At 41.3% G+C, this 16,840-nt stretch overlaps 1 protein-coding gene across 9 annotated transcripts in view; it reads right to left on the bottom strand.

Annotated features, from left to right (window-relative positions):
- The window catches only part of LOC105492489 (fibrous sheath interacting protein 1), a 259,605-nt gene extending 250,445 nt beyond the window's left edge, over positions 1-9,160 (bottom strand). For 4 of the 9 annotated variants that reach the window (XR_011606159.1, XM_071067117.1, XM_071067118.1 and 1 more), the window contains exons 1-2: positions 8,942-9,159; positions 2,254-2,386 (exon numbers count right to left, since the gene is read on the bottom strand). Coding sequence is in view for 8 of the 9 variants with exons in the window: in XM_071067117.1 (XP_070923218.1) it covers positions 2,254-2,379 (126 nt within the window). In the remaining variant the exon portion in view is untranslated. Of the gene's footprint in view, positions 1-2,253; positions 2,387-8,602; positions 8,736-8,941 lie in introns of those variants that run through there. The other 5 variants (XM_011759694.3, XM_071067115.1, XM_071067116.1 and 2 more) reach the window with 4 other exon arrangements.
- Positions 9,161-16,840: the final 7,680 nt, after the last annotated feature.

Genomic DNA, 16,840 nt, shown 5'->3' with positions numbered 1-16,840 from the left:
CAAAGTTAGAAATTCTCCCCAAATTAATCTGTAAAGTGAAAGCAATTTCAATCAAAACCCCAACCGGATTTTTCAGAACTTAAAAAACTGATCTAAAGTACATACAGGCCAGGCGCGGTGGCTCACGCCTATAATCTCAGCACTCTGGGAGGCTGAGGCATGTGGATCGCCTGAGGTCAGGGGTTCAAGACTAGCCTGGCCAACATGGTGAAATCCCATATCTACCAAAAATAGAAAAATTAAGTGGGTCTATTGGTTTGTGCCTGTAGCCCCAGCTATTCAGGAGGCCGAGACAGGAAAATCACTTGAACCCAGGAGGCAGAGGTTGCAGTGAGCCTAGATCACACCATTGTATTCCGGCCTGGGCAAAATAGTGAGACTCAAAAAAAAAAAAAAAAAATACATATAGAAGAGCAAAAAGCCAAGGATAGTTAAGACAGTCCTGAAAAAAAAATAATATGGAAAAGCCACTATCAGATATCAGTAATTATTACAAAGCTGTAATAGTTAACACACCATATAGTAGTGATGCAGGACTAGATGAAACAAAACTGCATTTTGTACAAAGTCACTTACAGCTAGGGTTCTGGACATATGTTAGGATAATCTGATTAGATGAACCTGCACAAGATTTAGAAAGCACATGTGAGGTAGAAGCATCTTCCTAAGTTTCTGATAGGAAGCTGGCAGAAAAATATCAAAGGCAGCCATCTCTGCATGTCTAGTCACCAGCTTTGTGGTTCTGAGGGACTTGGGGCAGTAGCGGAAGCAGCAGCAGCAACTTTCTGATCTCTGGATTACAGCTCTGGTGGCGTGACCTAAGAACCCATAATCCAGGGGAAGCCCCCTCCCTGAACTCCCTTTCTTGCTGGTCGTCTGTTGACTTTGAGGTCTTCTGTTGATTTCGAGGAATTAAACTCTTCTTTGCAGTGGGGGAGGTGGAGGGAGAACACAGTCTCACTTTGTCACCTAGGCTGCAGTGCAGTGGCACAATCGTAGCTCACTGCAGCCTTCAACTCCTGAAATCAAGCTATCCTCTTGCCTCAGCCTCCCGAGTAGCTGGGACTACAGGCATGTGCCACCATGTCCTGCTAATTTTTTTAATTTTTTGTAGAGTTAGGGTCTCGTAATGTTGCCCAGGCTTTAACTCTTATATTCGATCCCTTTCTGCTTGAAATACCTAGAGTGCTACTCCTGAACCACATCATGACAGACAAAACTCTAAGAGTTCCATAATGGAGAAGCTAGTCTACAGATTAAAAAAAGAGTATGAATTCATTAACTTGCAAAAATTTTTTTCATTATAATGTTCAAATTATTCATTTCCTAACACCTTAAAAGAAATAAATGAGAAAACTAATGCTTTAAATAAAAAAAATCAAGTCTAGATATTTTAAGGGAAAAAAAAGGGACAGCTAAAGAAAAAAAAAAAAGGTCACAGCCAGATAATACCTAATAGGGTTTGGCTCTGTGTCCCCACCCAAATCTCATGTCGAATTGTAATTCCCAGTGTTGGAGGAGGGGCCTGGTGGTAGGTGACTGAATCATTGCTGTTATTGTGATAGCATTCTCACGAAATTTGGTTGTTTGAAAGTGTGTAGCACCTCCTCCTTCACTTTCTCTCTCTCCTCTGCTCCAGCCATGTAGGATATGCCTGCTTCCCCTTCACCTTCTGCCATGATTGTAAGTTTCCTGAGGCCTCCCCAGCCATGCTTCCTGTACAGCCTGTGGAACCATGCAAACCTCCTTTCTTTATAAACTACTCCGTCTCAGGTAATTTTACAGCAATGTGAGAAAGGACTAATACAATATACCTACCAAATATACATCACATGACCTTTACTAAACCATTTTTTTAAAATACTGAAACTTTTTAAGTAAGTGTTTTTAGTCAAAGTCAATGGTGGCATATTAGATGTTAGAATACAAAACTTCCTTATAAAGAAAAAAAGAGTCAATGCACAAGTTTTAACAAAGTACAATGTAGAGAAATAAACTACACTCCAAAAAAAGAAAGGAAAAACAGGAAAGCGGGAGGGAGGGGAGGAGCAGAGGGAGGAGAGAGAGAGAGGGAAGGAATGGAGTAGAGTTTTTCTCATATTAATCTAGATTAAACCCAAGAAATCTGCAAGTGCTCCCCGAACACACTGTCTAAGGAGAAAATTTAAAATGGGATGTTAAAATCACCTTAGTTTCATCAATTGCTGAGAAGTTGGGGGAAGGAGTTTAAATCTTTTCTAAACAGTAAATTACCTTGCAGGATGCTGGTTCTGTTGAGAGCACCTCCAAAGACGCATTTGAACTTCTGCTCCCAGGGCGTATTCTTGAATTTGAAGCTGGTTTTGAAATTCCATCTAGGTTTCCCTTTATAATATCCATTGAAATCCTGGGACAACAAATAAAATATTTAATACCAAGCGACTTGGATATTTAAATCTTTCATTAGTTAGTGTTAATATCCAATTACTCAGAGGCTTTGTTTTAAAGATTATGTTGCTACTGAAGTCACACTTAAGGGTTCCCCAGCTTCACCAAAAGACATCTTGTGTACACGGATTGTTAAATCTTATGCCACAGTATACATAAAATATACTGCCCAGGATGTTAGATACTGAATACGGCTAAAAGAGAATGCAGAAGTGAACGCCATCTCGGTTGCTTCCTGGGCCTCCAGGAAAAAACACTTCCTGTGTCCCTGGTCTTCCCCGAGGGAACATTCAGGGGCACCGCTGTCTCTCAAGCAAGATCCACTTCATCTTAGTGATTGCTAAGTCCCTCCTGCTACTTTATTTTTTGAAAATGAGTCTCACTCTGTCACCCAGGCTGGATGGGGACAGTGGCGTGATCTTGGCTCCCCGCAACCTCTGCCGCCCAGGTTCAAGCAATTCTCCCTTCTCCCTACCTCAGCCTCCCAAGTAGCTGGGATTATAGGAGCCCACCACCACACCCAGCTTGTGTGTGTGTGTGTGTGTGTGTGTGTGTGTGTGTGTGTAAGTAGAGACGGGTGACCTCATGTGATCTGCCGCCTCGGCCTCCCAAAGTCCCCTTGCTACTTTCTTTCAGTTTTGCCTTCTTTTTTTGTAGCCTTGCCCACTCTAGCTCAGCCTTCTTCCCTCTCAGCTCTGATTTCTTCTCTCCCCTGTGGTGCTGCATTTTCATGGAGTACCTAAGCACTGCTCTCATTTTATCAACTCTCTCCTTCTAAAATCCATAATTCTATTTCTACCCTCTGAAGCAAGAGAACAAAATCTACTTCCCTCATTAGAGGACAGATTTTCATTTTCTGGCTACACATTACCAATCTATTTAACTATTTTTCATGTGATATTATCCACAGGCCTCTCACCACCCTGGCTGTTCTGTATCTAGTGCTATTTCCGGAAGCAGGAAATACTAGGAGGGGTGGCATAAGCTAGAGACACAGTGAGTGATGCTGCACATTGATCCTTCCAAACCGTGTGGCCTACCAAGACCATTCCAGCTCTGTCCTGTGACACTGGGGCAACACGCATGCTGAGTCAAACGGGAAGAGAGAGAGAATTCCAGCTTTTGCCCTCTCATACTCGGCTTTGCATGTGAATGGGTGCCTTCCAACAAATCCTTTCCTAAATTCCTACCAATTATACATTCAACCATAACACAATGAAAAAGGCAATTGCTTCTACCCAACAATGTTCTTTTCTTATCCTATGAAATGACTCATCTTTCTTTTGCTTGTTGAACAGCAGAGGCAGGGTCCAGAGAAGCTGTGGACACAGGAGAAAGCACAAATACAAACAACCTGAGGCTTCACCTAGGTACACAGAGCGATGTTATGGCTTGGCTTCCAACCATTCAATGTGCCAAAGCTTATGCTTAAGAGACCAGGAGGTCAGCTCTTCCCATCTCAGCAAATGAAAAAGGCACTGATCTCAACATTATTCAAACTCTGCAAAAGGGTTTGGGCTCACTCAGGAAAGCACTGACATTATTATTGTGGGATGATGAATCACCCTGGCCCCTCACATCACAACCAAAAAGCATAAGTCACCAAAAGGCCAAATGTCTTGTAAACGCCCTAAGCAGCCTGTCAAGGGAGACTTATTGCTGCTTGCAGAGGGAGCAATGAGATGCAAGCATGCGCAGAGCCGCATAATACATGTCAATAACGGCAGAGGCACAAGGAACAAACAATGACCTGGATCAGCTAAAGGGCTCCACAAATCTTTCATTCTGCTTTAGAAATAGGTCTGTTCTATTAGGTTCACTCCTGAAAATAATAAATTAAATAAAATGCAGTTCCTGAGGTAGGTGGGGATGCAGTAACAGACTATCTTATGAATTTGGCCATCTAGAAAAAGGTATGGATAAAGGGTATTAAAATTGGATCTTACAGATGTATTTAAGCATTTGGAAAGAAATTGTAACTGCCACATAGAAATTCCAGAAGAAAAATAAAGCCCTGTACAAGAAAAAAAGCAATCAAACAATATGTAAATAGTTATAATTATGTAAGCATTGAATGTTGACTTAACCAAATATTACGCCTTAATTATACTGAGCGTACGCAAGGAGTGCACAAAAGGAAGCGAGTAGTAACAGAAATGTAATCTGTTATCATAGGAAATCAAAGAGACTGTCCAGAAATTGATAAAGCCAAACAATAGTTAAATATAATACTTTAATGAAAGTAAAAACTAATTTTATAAGTAATAAAAAATATGAAATCTCCAACAGACTGGAAGGAACATAAATTTATAAACATAAAGATAAATTTCATAATCATAGAATTAATGACTTAGTAAGCATGACACTAAGAGCATAAATCAAAAAGGAAAATAACAGATGTGGCTACATAATAATTAATGCTCTTGAGTCTCAACCATGAAAAAGAACTCTTAAGTGAAATTAAAAGGAACCTGAGAAACTGGGGAAAATAAATGCAACATAGATGACATACAAAAGTTTAATACATTCACATATTTATAGAGCTCTTACCAATCAGTAAGAAAAAAAAAATTCTAATAGAAAACTGGGTAAAGATTTTAAAATGAAATGCACATATCAAAAAAATAGAGAAAGACATATAAATTGTCGACAATCCCACTTTAAAAAGTCCAATTTCTCTAATTAAAGGAATATACACAAGGGGACCTGAAAGATGATGACACATCAAGGAAGTAAGAGTAGTGGGTTCTGGATTGGTGCGTTCCTGGATGTTCTTGTACCCTTGCTTGTCTTATTTTCTGTTTTGCTATTAACTATATCTTGTATTTATAACTAAAGAATTCATTTATTATAGAAAGATCTCTAGAATGTACTAAAAGGTATTTGAAAATAAATTAAAAATCACCCAATGTCCCACCACCCTGAGCTAAACACTATTGGTACATCTCTTTCCCATTTTTACTCTACGTGTTTTTCAACAAAATTGGACTAACGTATTTCTCGCCACTACATAATGAGCATTTTCTTATGACATTAAAACACTTCAAAATAGAATCGTATTTACTTCACGATACTTGATTGAATAGACAGATTAGATATATGACCAGATCCTAAATTGTAACAAGTGCCAACTTTTTGTAATATTCATTTCAAATAAGATTAATTTAAAGTTTTTCATACAGGCTTGTGAGAAATGCAATCAACATAGATGAATTAAAGCCAACATGGAGACATATGGCTGCTATAATTTGGTATTTTGAGATGAATAAAAGAATCAAAAGAAAATGAATCCTCCTCTGTTGAGTCATTATGAATAGCAAGCCTTTAAAGAGTGGGACTAATTTATTTTCATTATTTTTATGTCTAAAAATTATTTATGTATTGTCAATTTTTTTCCTTTATATATTTGTGTATTGTGTAAGGAATACTTGCCCATGCAGAAAAACATCAAATAATACAGGTGAACATAAAAAATGTTTTAAGTCAAAATTCAGCTTACCCCAAGAATTAGTGTTAATAGAGACTTGCAAGTCTCACTGTTTTAGGCATATGCAAACCTTCTATCCTTTATACCCACCGACTCCTCCCCAATGCAAACACATGCAAACGGCATGGTGCTTTGCAACTTGCTTTTTCACAATTAACAATCTATTTCATATATTTTTCTATATCACCATTTATAGATATACGTCATGCTTTTAAACAACAGCATAATATCCCATACGTGTAGCACTTTTTTAATCAGTTAACTTTGGTGGTATATAGAATATTTGCTATTAAAAGCAATTCTAAAACTTGCTCAAGATGTATCACAGATCTAAAGTAAAACTTAACACTACAAAATTTTCTTTTTGTCATTGTTGTTGTTATTGTATTTGTAGTAAAGACGGGGTTTCACCATGTTGGCCAGGCTGGCCTCGAACCCCTGACCTCAAGTGATCTGCCTGCCTCAGCCTCTCAAACGGCTGGGATTATAGGGGTGAACCACCAGGCCCGGCCAAAACCATAAAATTTCTAAAAAATACATGTGACTGTGGGTGAGGCAAAAATTTCTTACATACAACATCAAAGGCATGATTCATAAAAGAAAATATTGATAAATTGGAAGGCATCAAAATGTAAAACTTGTACTCTTCAAAAGATGTTAAGACAAGGAAAACAAAACCCAAAGACTAGGAGTCTTTGGGTATCTCACACATATCTGACAAAGGACGCATATCATGAATATATAAACAAGTATCAAGACTCACTAACAAGAAAACAAAGGATTTGGACACACACATCACCCAAGATGATGTATGGATGTCAAAAGAGCACATGAAGAGATGTTCATCATTATTACTTCTCAAAAAAATGAAATAAAAATGACAATGAGATACCACTACACACCTATTTAAATGACAAAAATTAATTTTTTAGAAAACTGACAATACCAAGTGCTGACAAAGTTGGAAGCAACTTTAACACTCATACTGCCAGTGACAATGCAAAATCATCACTTTTCAAAACTGCTTGGCAGTTTCTTACAGTTAAACATACACTTACCATATGACTCCACAATCTCATTCATATTTACCCAGGAAACGAAAACATATTCACACACACACACACACAAAAAAACTATACATGCATATTTATACCAGTTTCATTAATAACAGCCAACAACCGGAAAGAACCCATCCGAATGTGCCTCAAGTAGGAAATGGATAAATACACGTAGGAAATGCATAAATATACGACTGTACATCCATACAATGGACTATTGTGTCCAGAATTGGTTCCAGAATTGGTTCCTTCCAGTGGGTTCTTGGTCTCCCTGATTTCAAGAATGAAGCCACGGACCCTCGCCGTGAGTGTTACAGTTCTTAAAGATGTGTGTCCCGAGTTTGTTCCTTCAGCTGTTCAGATGTGTCCAGAGTTTCTTCCTCCAGGTGGGTTCGTGGTCTCACTGGCTTCAGGAGTGAAGCTGCAGACCTCCGTGGTGACTGTTACAGCTCATAAAAGTAGTGCGGACCCAAAGAGTGAGCAGCCACAAGATTTACTGCAAAGAATGAAAGAACAAACACCCCACAAAGTGAAAGGGGACCCCAGCACATTGCTGCTGCTGGTTCCGGTGGCCAGCTTTTATTCCCTTATTTGGCCCCACCCACATCCTGCTGATTGGTCCATTTTACAGAGAGCTGATTGGTCCATTTTACAGAGCACCGATTAGTTCATTTTACAGAGAGCTGATTGGTCCGTTTTTACAGAGTGCTGATTGGTGTGTTTACAAACCTTTAGCTAGACATAGAGTGCTGATTGGTGCATTTTTACAGAGTGCTGATTGGTGTGTTTACAAACCTTTAGCTAGACATAGAGTGCTGATTGGTGCATTTTTACAGAGTGCTGATTGGTGCATTTACAATCCTTTAGCTAGACACAGAGCACTGATTGGTGTGTTTACAATCCTTTAGCTAGACAGAAAAGTTCTCCAAGTCCCCAACCAACCCAGAAGCCCAGCCGGCTTCATCTCTCACTATTAGCAACATAAAGGAACAAACAACAGATACACAGAACATGAATGAATAGCATGATGCATGATGCTAAGCTGAAAGAAACCTGATTCAAAAGGCCACAGGGTGTTTGCTTCCATCAATATGACAGTCTGGAATGGGCAAAATTACAGGAACAAAAAACTAAGTGGTTGCCAGCAATAGGGTTAGGGGAGGGGTTAACTACAAAGAGCACTAGGGAATTTGGGGTTCATGACAAAACTTCCATATTCTGATTGTGGTGGCTGGTAATTACATAACTGTATGCATTTGTCAAAACTCATAGAACTTTAGATTAAATGGGTGAGGCTTACCATAAGTTATACCTCAATTGTAAGTTAATATCTTTGTGCCAATATTTCTTTAGCTATGGTAATACATCCATAAAATAAATTAGAATTGCTGAGTCAAAGAACAATTATGTTTCAAATTTTGGTAGTTCGCCAAATTGTACTCCAAAAAGGCTGCACCAAATTACACTACTTCCCCAACAGTGGACTGGGGCCCATCTGATTATGTCAAAGTTGTTTCATCTTCTGCAGTCTGAGAGGTGTAAAAGGTATCTGTGAATTCGGTTTACATTTCTTCACGAGAAAAGTTGAGTCTCTAATCAATTGTTTGCTGTTTGCATCTTTTTATTTTACCTGTGAAATGCCTATTTGCATCCTTTGCCGTTTACGGTCTAGTTTAAATGGCTGGTGATCAGTTAGATCTTGGTGGGAAGATCTAGATCTCGGGAAAGTGGAAGCCTTGGTTGGTTACAGGTCCTAATGTTAGATGATTCCTGGAGAAACAGCCTCCGCGGAGGCAGAAGCCCTTGGGGCCCCGCCCCCAATAAGCCCGCCCCCGCCCTCTCATTGGCCATGTCCGCTCTCACTGACAGTCCATCTACGAGCCAAGCGGCCCGATGCACCTCCACCCTGCCCACTCCTCGGCGCACCGCCCCGCGACCGAGCTCCGCCCTCGTCTGCGCGGCCCCTCACCTTCTCGCCGGGCCTCCTCGAGGAACTGGCCGCCGGCAGTCAGAGCGCAGACGGCCGCAGAAGCGCGCCGCCGACACTCGCCGAGCCAGCCACTTCCCCACAGAGAAGAGGGATCTCTCCCGCCACCTCAGCCTCTCTGGTGGTGGAAGAAGCCGCCAGTTCAAAGCCCTCCTGCCTGTAGCACCGCTGTTTCTCTGGCAACCAGATGCGCGACGCTTGCGGTCTCGCGATAGGGGAAAGGGCTGTACCATCCGGAAATGGGACGGGGGCCGGCTGCTGCTGGAGGTCCGCGAGCTGGGCGGCCTGGGTGTGTCCCTCCGTCTTCGCGGCCGACCGTGGGCGTGGGGAGCGATTTGTTCGTCTTTAGGTTGGATTCGGAATGGGGACGTCTGAATGCTTGTGTATCCCTGTCCCTCAGGTTGCTGTGATGCCTTACAGGTCAGCTATTCTCTCCGAGCAGTTTCCCTCTCCGCAAAATGGGAACAATAATAATTCTCTTCTCACAAGACTTGTGCAACTCGAAAAGACCATGTATGTGAAGCTCTAGTAAATTTGGGGTGCGATGGAAATTTTAAAAATAGTCGTTTTGCACAGATTTGGCTACAGTCCAAAAAGTTATGATTGCTTGTTGCACCTTCTTTCATTTCGCAGTTCCTCTAATTCTCAGTGCACGAAAATTATTTCCCTACGTCCACAAACTGATTTTCCTCACCTCCAGTGCCATCAGATTTCTCCTGCTTCCCAGCACGTTACCGTTTACAGAGCATTTTCGCATTCATGGCTCCTTTGTCCTCATTGTTTTAACTAGATAAGATGTGGTTTTTTTTCAGCGAAGCAAATAGTCATAGGTTGAGTTGCCGAAAGAACACAGCTGCGGTCTAGGCCAGTGCTGGATATTAAAAACCTGGCTGTAAATGTCATCCCTATGCTCCTGAATCCTGCATCTTATCACCAGCCCAGACTTCCCTGAACTCCAGACTCCTTTACCTAACTGCCTATTTGACATATCCACTTAGATGTGTAAACATCTCAAACTTAACACAGGAAAAAACAACTTCTCCAGAGTCCCCACCCACTCTATCCATCTCAGCAAATGGTAATTTCATCCTGTCATGCCTAAACCAAAAACCTTGGAGTTGTCCTCAATTCCTCTTCCTCTCACACTTTACAGTCAATTCGTCCTATCAGCTCAGCATTCAGAATATATCCAGAATCCAAACACTCGTCAGAAGTTCAGTGCTTCCATTCAGGTCCACGCAGACATCATCTCTGAATGATAAGGCTTTCCGTTGGCTCTCTGACCTCCACTCCTACCTACTGCTTCCCGTGGTAAACCTGGTTCCAGCCTCACTGTCCTCATTGTTAGTGTTTCTGTGCAGGGATTTCTTCCCAGCATTTCTCAGGGAATTTAGGTGGCTTTCCAAATCTCAAAAGAAAAAAAGTTGCAAATGAAGAAAATAGGAGAAAGTATCCTAATTCTCCTGTGAGAATTAAAAATTTTTAGCAGCCAACCTAGGGATGTTACTGAAGAAATTCACCAATGTCAAGTTGAAAACCAGCCCAGGAAATGCCGAGTTCGAGGCTGAGGTCATCATTTTCAGGAACCAGGACAAGAGCACTTGGGAGGGACATGGCTACAGTCTCATCAGTCGGTCTTGCTTGTAGTTGGTGCTGTGTAAGTGTATGTTCCTGGCCGTGTGTGCTGCTGGCAGTGAGTCATTCTTGCAAATAAAATATAAATAGGTTGATACTCATTGTATACTTTATACAAATTCTATGAGCAGTGTTCAAAAAAGTAACAAGTTTTGGATTCAAAGTAAATCCTTAAGTTGGCAGTTTCCAATCCATGAGTCTGGGTAGTACAGTTGACCCTGCTAGGAGATCTGTTATTTGAATACTACTCAATAATGTTCTCTGTGTTCTCCAGTATTTGAATATTTGCTATAAACTTCAGTTCTTGTAAACACTTCTAGATTTAATAGTTCTCATTTTTTAAACAAAGGCTTTAGATACTCATAATAATGAGTAAAGAATATGAAGAAGGTAGGGAATATTTTGAGAATCGGATTTTGAGAACAGCTGGTAATTCTGATTGTCTGTTTCTGCATCCCACAGAGCAGTATCTGTCAGGAATTTGGTAACACTTGTTCCTCCAATCCAAATAACCACACACATACACCTACACACACACCAGCCTGAAATACAGTTTCCCAGCTATCCACATGGTTTGCTCCTCTCTTTGCTCAGGCATCTGCTTCCTCAGGAAGGCCTTTCCCAACCACCCTATATAAAATAATTATTCCCATCTCCACGCTGCCTACGCTCTGTCCCCTCGACCCTGCTTTATTTTTTTACGAAGAAGAGAGACGACATTATTTGGATTTTGATACTAAACAGTTAGGTCATCTTAGGTAAATACATAAGCTTTTGTGGGCCAGAGTTTCCTCGTTTGAAAAATGAAGTTGGACTAGTTTTGCAGTGCTTAACTGCACTGCACATTACAATCACCTGGGGAGATTTCATCAAATATTGAACCAGGAATGTACCTGAGATCAAATGAATGTAGCACTTCTCAACTTTAATGTGCAGACAAATCACCGAGGAATCTTGTTTAAAATGCTGCTTCAAAAAAAAAGAAGAAAAAAAAATTGCTGATTCAGTATCAGGTGAGACCAGAGACTAACAGGCTCCTATATGATGCCAGTGCTCCGAGCCCACCAACCACTGTTTACTGAGGGGCAAGACGAGATCATTGCCAAGTGCCTGCACAATTCTCATACGCCATAAACGAAGGCCATTCTTTCCGGTTTTTAATTTGGTGACTAATAGTGTCCACTAAGAAAACAATACCTTCCCAATTTCTTGGGGCGGGGAGGTTAACTGAGAAAAAGCAGACCTGTGATTAGTGCACATGATTACTACTGTTTTCTTTTTTTAACTGTTGCTTTTGAAATACAGGCAACAGAAGATGCATATAAAGCCAGTGAAAATAAATTCAGGTTCCATGTACACTTGCATCTCTTCACGGTTTGTAACCTTTCCAGACTAAGTCCCTATTGACTAGATTTTGCATAAAACTGTTTATCTCATTTTGAATTGTTTTCTGTCTCTGTGTCACTCTCACGTTGTTTGTTTACCTCCTGATGCTTCCGTTTTGTAAACCACTGAGAGGCTGTGTGTGCCTTAAGGGCCAGCTTTAATAAACTGCATTTGTTGTGTATTTGCTTTTAATTTCCCCAAATACTTCTGTGGCAGCAATTGCAGGTGACACCCTCAAAACAACATTGGGATATAAGTCCGTGAGCACCACGTGTCTATACTGTGTTTTCTGCAGTTCCATTTTCAAAAACCGCAAACACATCCTGGAAAGTGTTGTGCCTTTCAAAGTCATTCATAAAAATTTTTTCTAGAGTCAAGATATTTTAAGCTAAAATTTCCCTGGTCTCATTCCAGGTTGGTGACAGATGGCAGTGGCAGTGTTAGTTTCGGAGTTAGCTTTTGTTTTTGTTCGCAGTCTCTCCCTACTCTTGACATCCTCCTTCTGAGTGGAGTCAGATTTGAATGAATGAAAGCAAGCAAGAGCATTGTTTGCCATCTGGGCACCAACTACCTTCAGCCTTGTTGCCCCAGTTTCCCTTTTCTCACCATCAACTTCAACCAAATGTAACAATGTGGTAGGAGAGGGATGTCATTAAGCCTCATATGGTAGATGCTACACACTGGATTTTGTGTAGAATAGCCATTTCTACTGGAGACAGATAGTAGTGTTTGCCACTGGACAGTTCCCATCTCCTGTGAATCTATGCTTAGTGTTACTAAAAAATGACATTTACAAAGTGTTTCAGACTTGCCTTCGAAGCATCATTTCACTTCATTCGTACCATTCTGAGTCGGCACTAGTATTACCTGGATTTAGAGTTGAGAAGCAGAGCACCTAAACGGTAATTGTCCCAAGGTCATTGGGAAACTAACTGGCACTGGGATTCCAACCTAGGTTCCAAAACCTGCCCTCTTGATCTCCTCATGGGTCTGAATTCAAGAAGAAGAGATATTTGTGTCCACTAGATGGTGCTGATTGTCCTCTTTAAGAAAAAAAAAAAAAAAAATCGGTAGCCACTTTCAGAAACAAGTTCATTTGGATTTTAGGTGTAATTCAAGAAACCACTGAACTGAAGTATCTTGTATGTTTGAACTGTGCTTGGATGCGTCTTTAAATAGCCACCCAAATAGGAAAAGTGAAAATTTGATCTCAAAAAAAATGCATTTTTTAAAACGTTAGTACATATAAATAATATCTAAAAACCATGGTGACTTTGAGACACTGAAAGTTCTCACACATCTGTATTTACATTCAATCAGGAGACTTAAAAAGAGGTACATGTTTTATTGCATTTACCCCTTTTATACCAACTGTACTCTCTCCAGCACTTCCCAATCCTGCTTGGGCACAGTGCCATCCATGCCAGCAAGGGTCATGAACAGGGAAGTAAATAAACCCTGAAAAAGCAACATTCAGGTTCCGGAACGGGTAACCCTTTTTTTTTTTTTTTTTTTCTTTGAGATAAGGTCACAGTCTGTCGCCCAGGCTGGAGTGCAATAGCACAATGATCATGGCTCACTGCAGCCTCAACTTCCCAGGCTCAAGCAATCTCCCACCTCAGCCTCCTCAGCCTCCTGAGTAGCTGGGACTACAGGCACGCACCACCACACCCAGATGAATTTATTTTTTATTTTATTTTATTTTTTAAGAGGTGAAGTCTCCCTATGTTGCCCAGGCTTAATGCTGTTTTTATTGAAAGTAAAATACATGTTAAGCCTATGTTTAGTGTGTGCTTAGTACCTTATTTGAGTACATTTTTTAGAACTTAAAAGCTGTGAAATAAACCCGATTCGAATGGGTTGTCGGACTTTGTTGTTCAGAAGGATCAGTTCAGGTGTGATTTAAAATATTGATTCTAGTTCCTATTACATGATTCAGTGGGTCTGGAACACAGACCAGGAATCTGCATTTTTAACAAGTCCTTTGGTTCTTGTGGTACAGATGAACCCCTGACTTCAAGTTAATGTTTTAGAGGGTAAATACTGGCGAGGACATTGCTCCCGGAGGCACCGCGGAGCCTCCCGCAGCCGTTCTACACGGAGGCTGTAAACAGTGACATCCAGTACTTGCTTTGCAAACAGCAGGCTAGACACTGAAAAATGCTCTCCCTGTACAACTCTTTCCCTCCTCTCCCGGTCTGCTGTGGAGTGCTCCGCAGAATTAGCTGCTGGTCAGTGGATGTCTCCATTTTTTAGAAGATTACAATTTCTCAATGCCTATTGGTCCAAAAACAACGATGACTTTAGGTTTGCTTTCAGTAAAGAAGTTAGGTCATGCATTGTCATATAACTCTATTTAACTGGCTCGAGCGATCCACATGTCAACACAGGGGGCCAAAAACTTCCAGGACGTTGTGAAATTGTGTAAAAATCAGTGCGCGCACACACACACGCACACACAGCAGTGCAGCTACATGTTTCTGGCCTAGAGGGTTGTTTTTAAAGATAGTAAAGTAAATCAGTGAAAACAAAGGTATGTTATAATACCCGGAGTCATTTGCAGGGGGAAGGTATCATGTCAACTCGGCCCTAAAGCAATCGGCTCTGCCAAGTGAGTCATTCTCACCAGAAAGGGGAAAAAAAAATCAGTTTCTCTTCTTTTCTGAGGAAATTCCCTCAAAGTAACAGACTGCTGAACTTTCTCATGATCTTACTGGCTCCAAAGTTTGGTCACCTGCAGCAACTCTGTACCTGCAAAGATTTAAAGAGTTGGCAGACACTTCCCAAGGCCAGCTGCAGTTTCAGTTGCCAGATGCCCACCGAGATTAGTATTCTACTCCTGACATCTCGCCCCTGTCAGCTGAGTGGATGTGACACTGCTTGCGGATCATGGCTGAAATTTCACTGCAACTATCAATCCTGGGCTGAAACCAACAGTATCTGAACATTGCCCATGCATTGGGTTTCATGCTTCATGTTTTCAACCTACCAGTAAGCTTGTCTCTGAGTCTAAAATCTAACTTCAGTATTGAGCTTGGTCTCTCTGATCCCACAGGGGTTCGTTCGTTTGTTGTTTTAAATTGGATCTCCTGATCCATGTACTTGCTTGAGGTGAGCAGGTCTGTGCAAACCTACCCCCAAAGGCCGAGGAAGCTGAGAGGCCAATGAAAGAAGCTGACAAGTCCATTTTCTCAGAAAGAAACATTCAGTAGGGGGCTTACAAACAGAAGCCGTGTCTCTGGTAGCCAGAGAGACAGTGGATCCCCGCACCTGCCCTCCAGAAAGCATCCTTTATATAGCAAGATTTTAGGGAAAGATGTGCAGCCAGTCATGCCTCAGGCCTTCTTGCAAAACTCATGACCCCTGGGGTGGTTAGATAAGCATCTCTGTGGGGGTTATCTATGCTACAGGAACACACTGGTCATCTTGCTATGCAACAGGCTGTTTTCCTACAATACTAAAACTTCATATAAGTTATGTAAGCCTTCATTATTATGTAAACCTTTGTATATATTTTAACAAAAAGTAAAGGAAGCTAAAACAATTAAGATGCCGTATTAGAAACACATTCAAACCAAATATTTAGGGTGTTAAGCAGCAATGTACGGAAATGATTTTTCTCAGAGTTAACATCTCAGAGATGAAGAAATAAGAAGGAAACCACCACAGGGGTTTGTTCATCAGTCAAGGGTCAGGCTGCCAAAATGTTTAAGCCTCATCCTGGCATTCTTAGCTTCTCACTTTTTTTTTTTTTTTTTTTTTTTTTTGAGACACAGTCTCGCTCTGTCGCCCAGGCTGCAGTGCAGTGGCCGGATCTCAGCTCACTGTAAGCTCCGCCTCCCGGGTTCACGCCATTCTCCTGCTTCAGCCTCCCGAGTAGCTGGGACTACAGGCACCCGCCACCTTGCCTGGCTAGTTTTTTGTATTTTTTAGTAGAGACGGGGTTTCACCGGGTTAGCCAGGATGGTCTCGATCTCCTGACCTCGTGATCCACCCATCTCGGCCTCCCAAAGTGCTGGGATTGCAGGCTTGAGCCACCACGCTCGGCCTCACTTTATTTCTTACACGATCTTTTTCTTAGCTCAAATTCAAAGTAAGGTTTCCTATCTGAACATACAGTGTTTATTATACAAGGAACTGGTCATCATTTTGATGACTATTGGTTTTCTTGTTGATATTTTTAAAATTTGATCATCCAAACTCCTTTCTTAATAGAAGCTGGCTTATTTTCCCCTCATTTTGCCATAATAGGCAAACTAGAATTTATGTTTTAATTTTGTTGAAAAATTGTTATGTTTTATATTTTTGTAATTCATCACTGACACACATTTTAAAATACACATCTCTGGATTTTCTTTTTTTTTTTTTTTTTCTGAGACAGAGTCTTGCTCTGCTGTTCAGGCTGGAGGGCAGTGGCACTATCTTGGCTCACTGCAATCTCTGCCTCCCAGGTTCAAGCAATTCTCCTTCCTCAGCCTCCCAAGTAGCTGGGATTACAGGCGCACGCCACCACGCCCAGCTAATTTTTGTATTTTTAGTAGAGATGGGGTTTCACCATGTTGGCCAGGCTGGTCTCGAACTCCTGACCTCAGGTGATCCACTCACCTCGACCTCCCAAAGTGCTGAGATTACAGGTGTGAGCCACCACACCACACCCAGCCACATCTCTGGATTTTCTGTGCTGTCTTTGCCAAGAACAGTGTGGCCTGGGCCCAGTCTCTTAACCTCTTTCCACCTCAGTTTCTTCGTCTACTAAATAAGAGGTCGATAAAGGTTTCTACCACTACTTCCAGCTCTGAGACCCTGTGATCTTCTGATTTAAGCAGTCTCTGCTCTCTTTGGAAAGGACCTGCTCATGTA

Source organism: Macaca nemestrina, chromosome 7 (assembly GCF_043159975.1).
Source record: "Macaca nemestrina isolate mMacNem1 chromosome 7, mMacNem.hap1, whole genome shotgun sequence".
Lineage (NCBI taxonomy): Eukaryota > Metazoa > Chordata > Mammalia > Primates > Cercopithecidae > Macaca > Macaca nemestrina.
The sequence above is the reverse complement of the archived record's forward strand: the minus strand, read 5'-3'. Positions and strand labels throughout refer to the sequence as shown.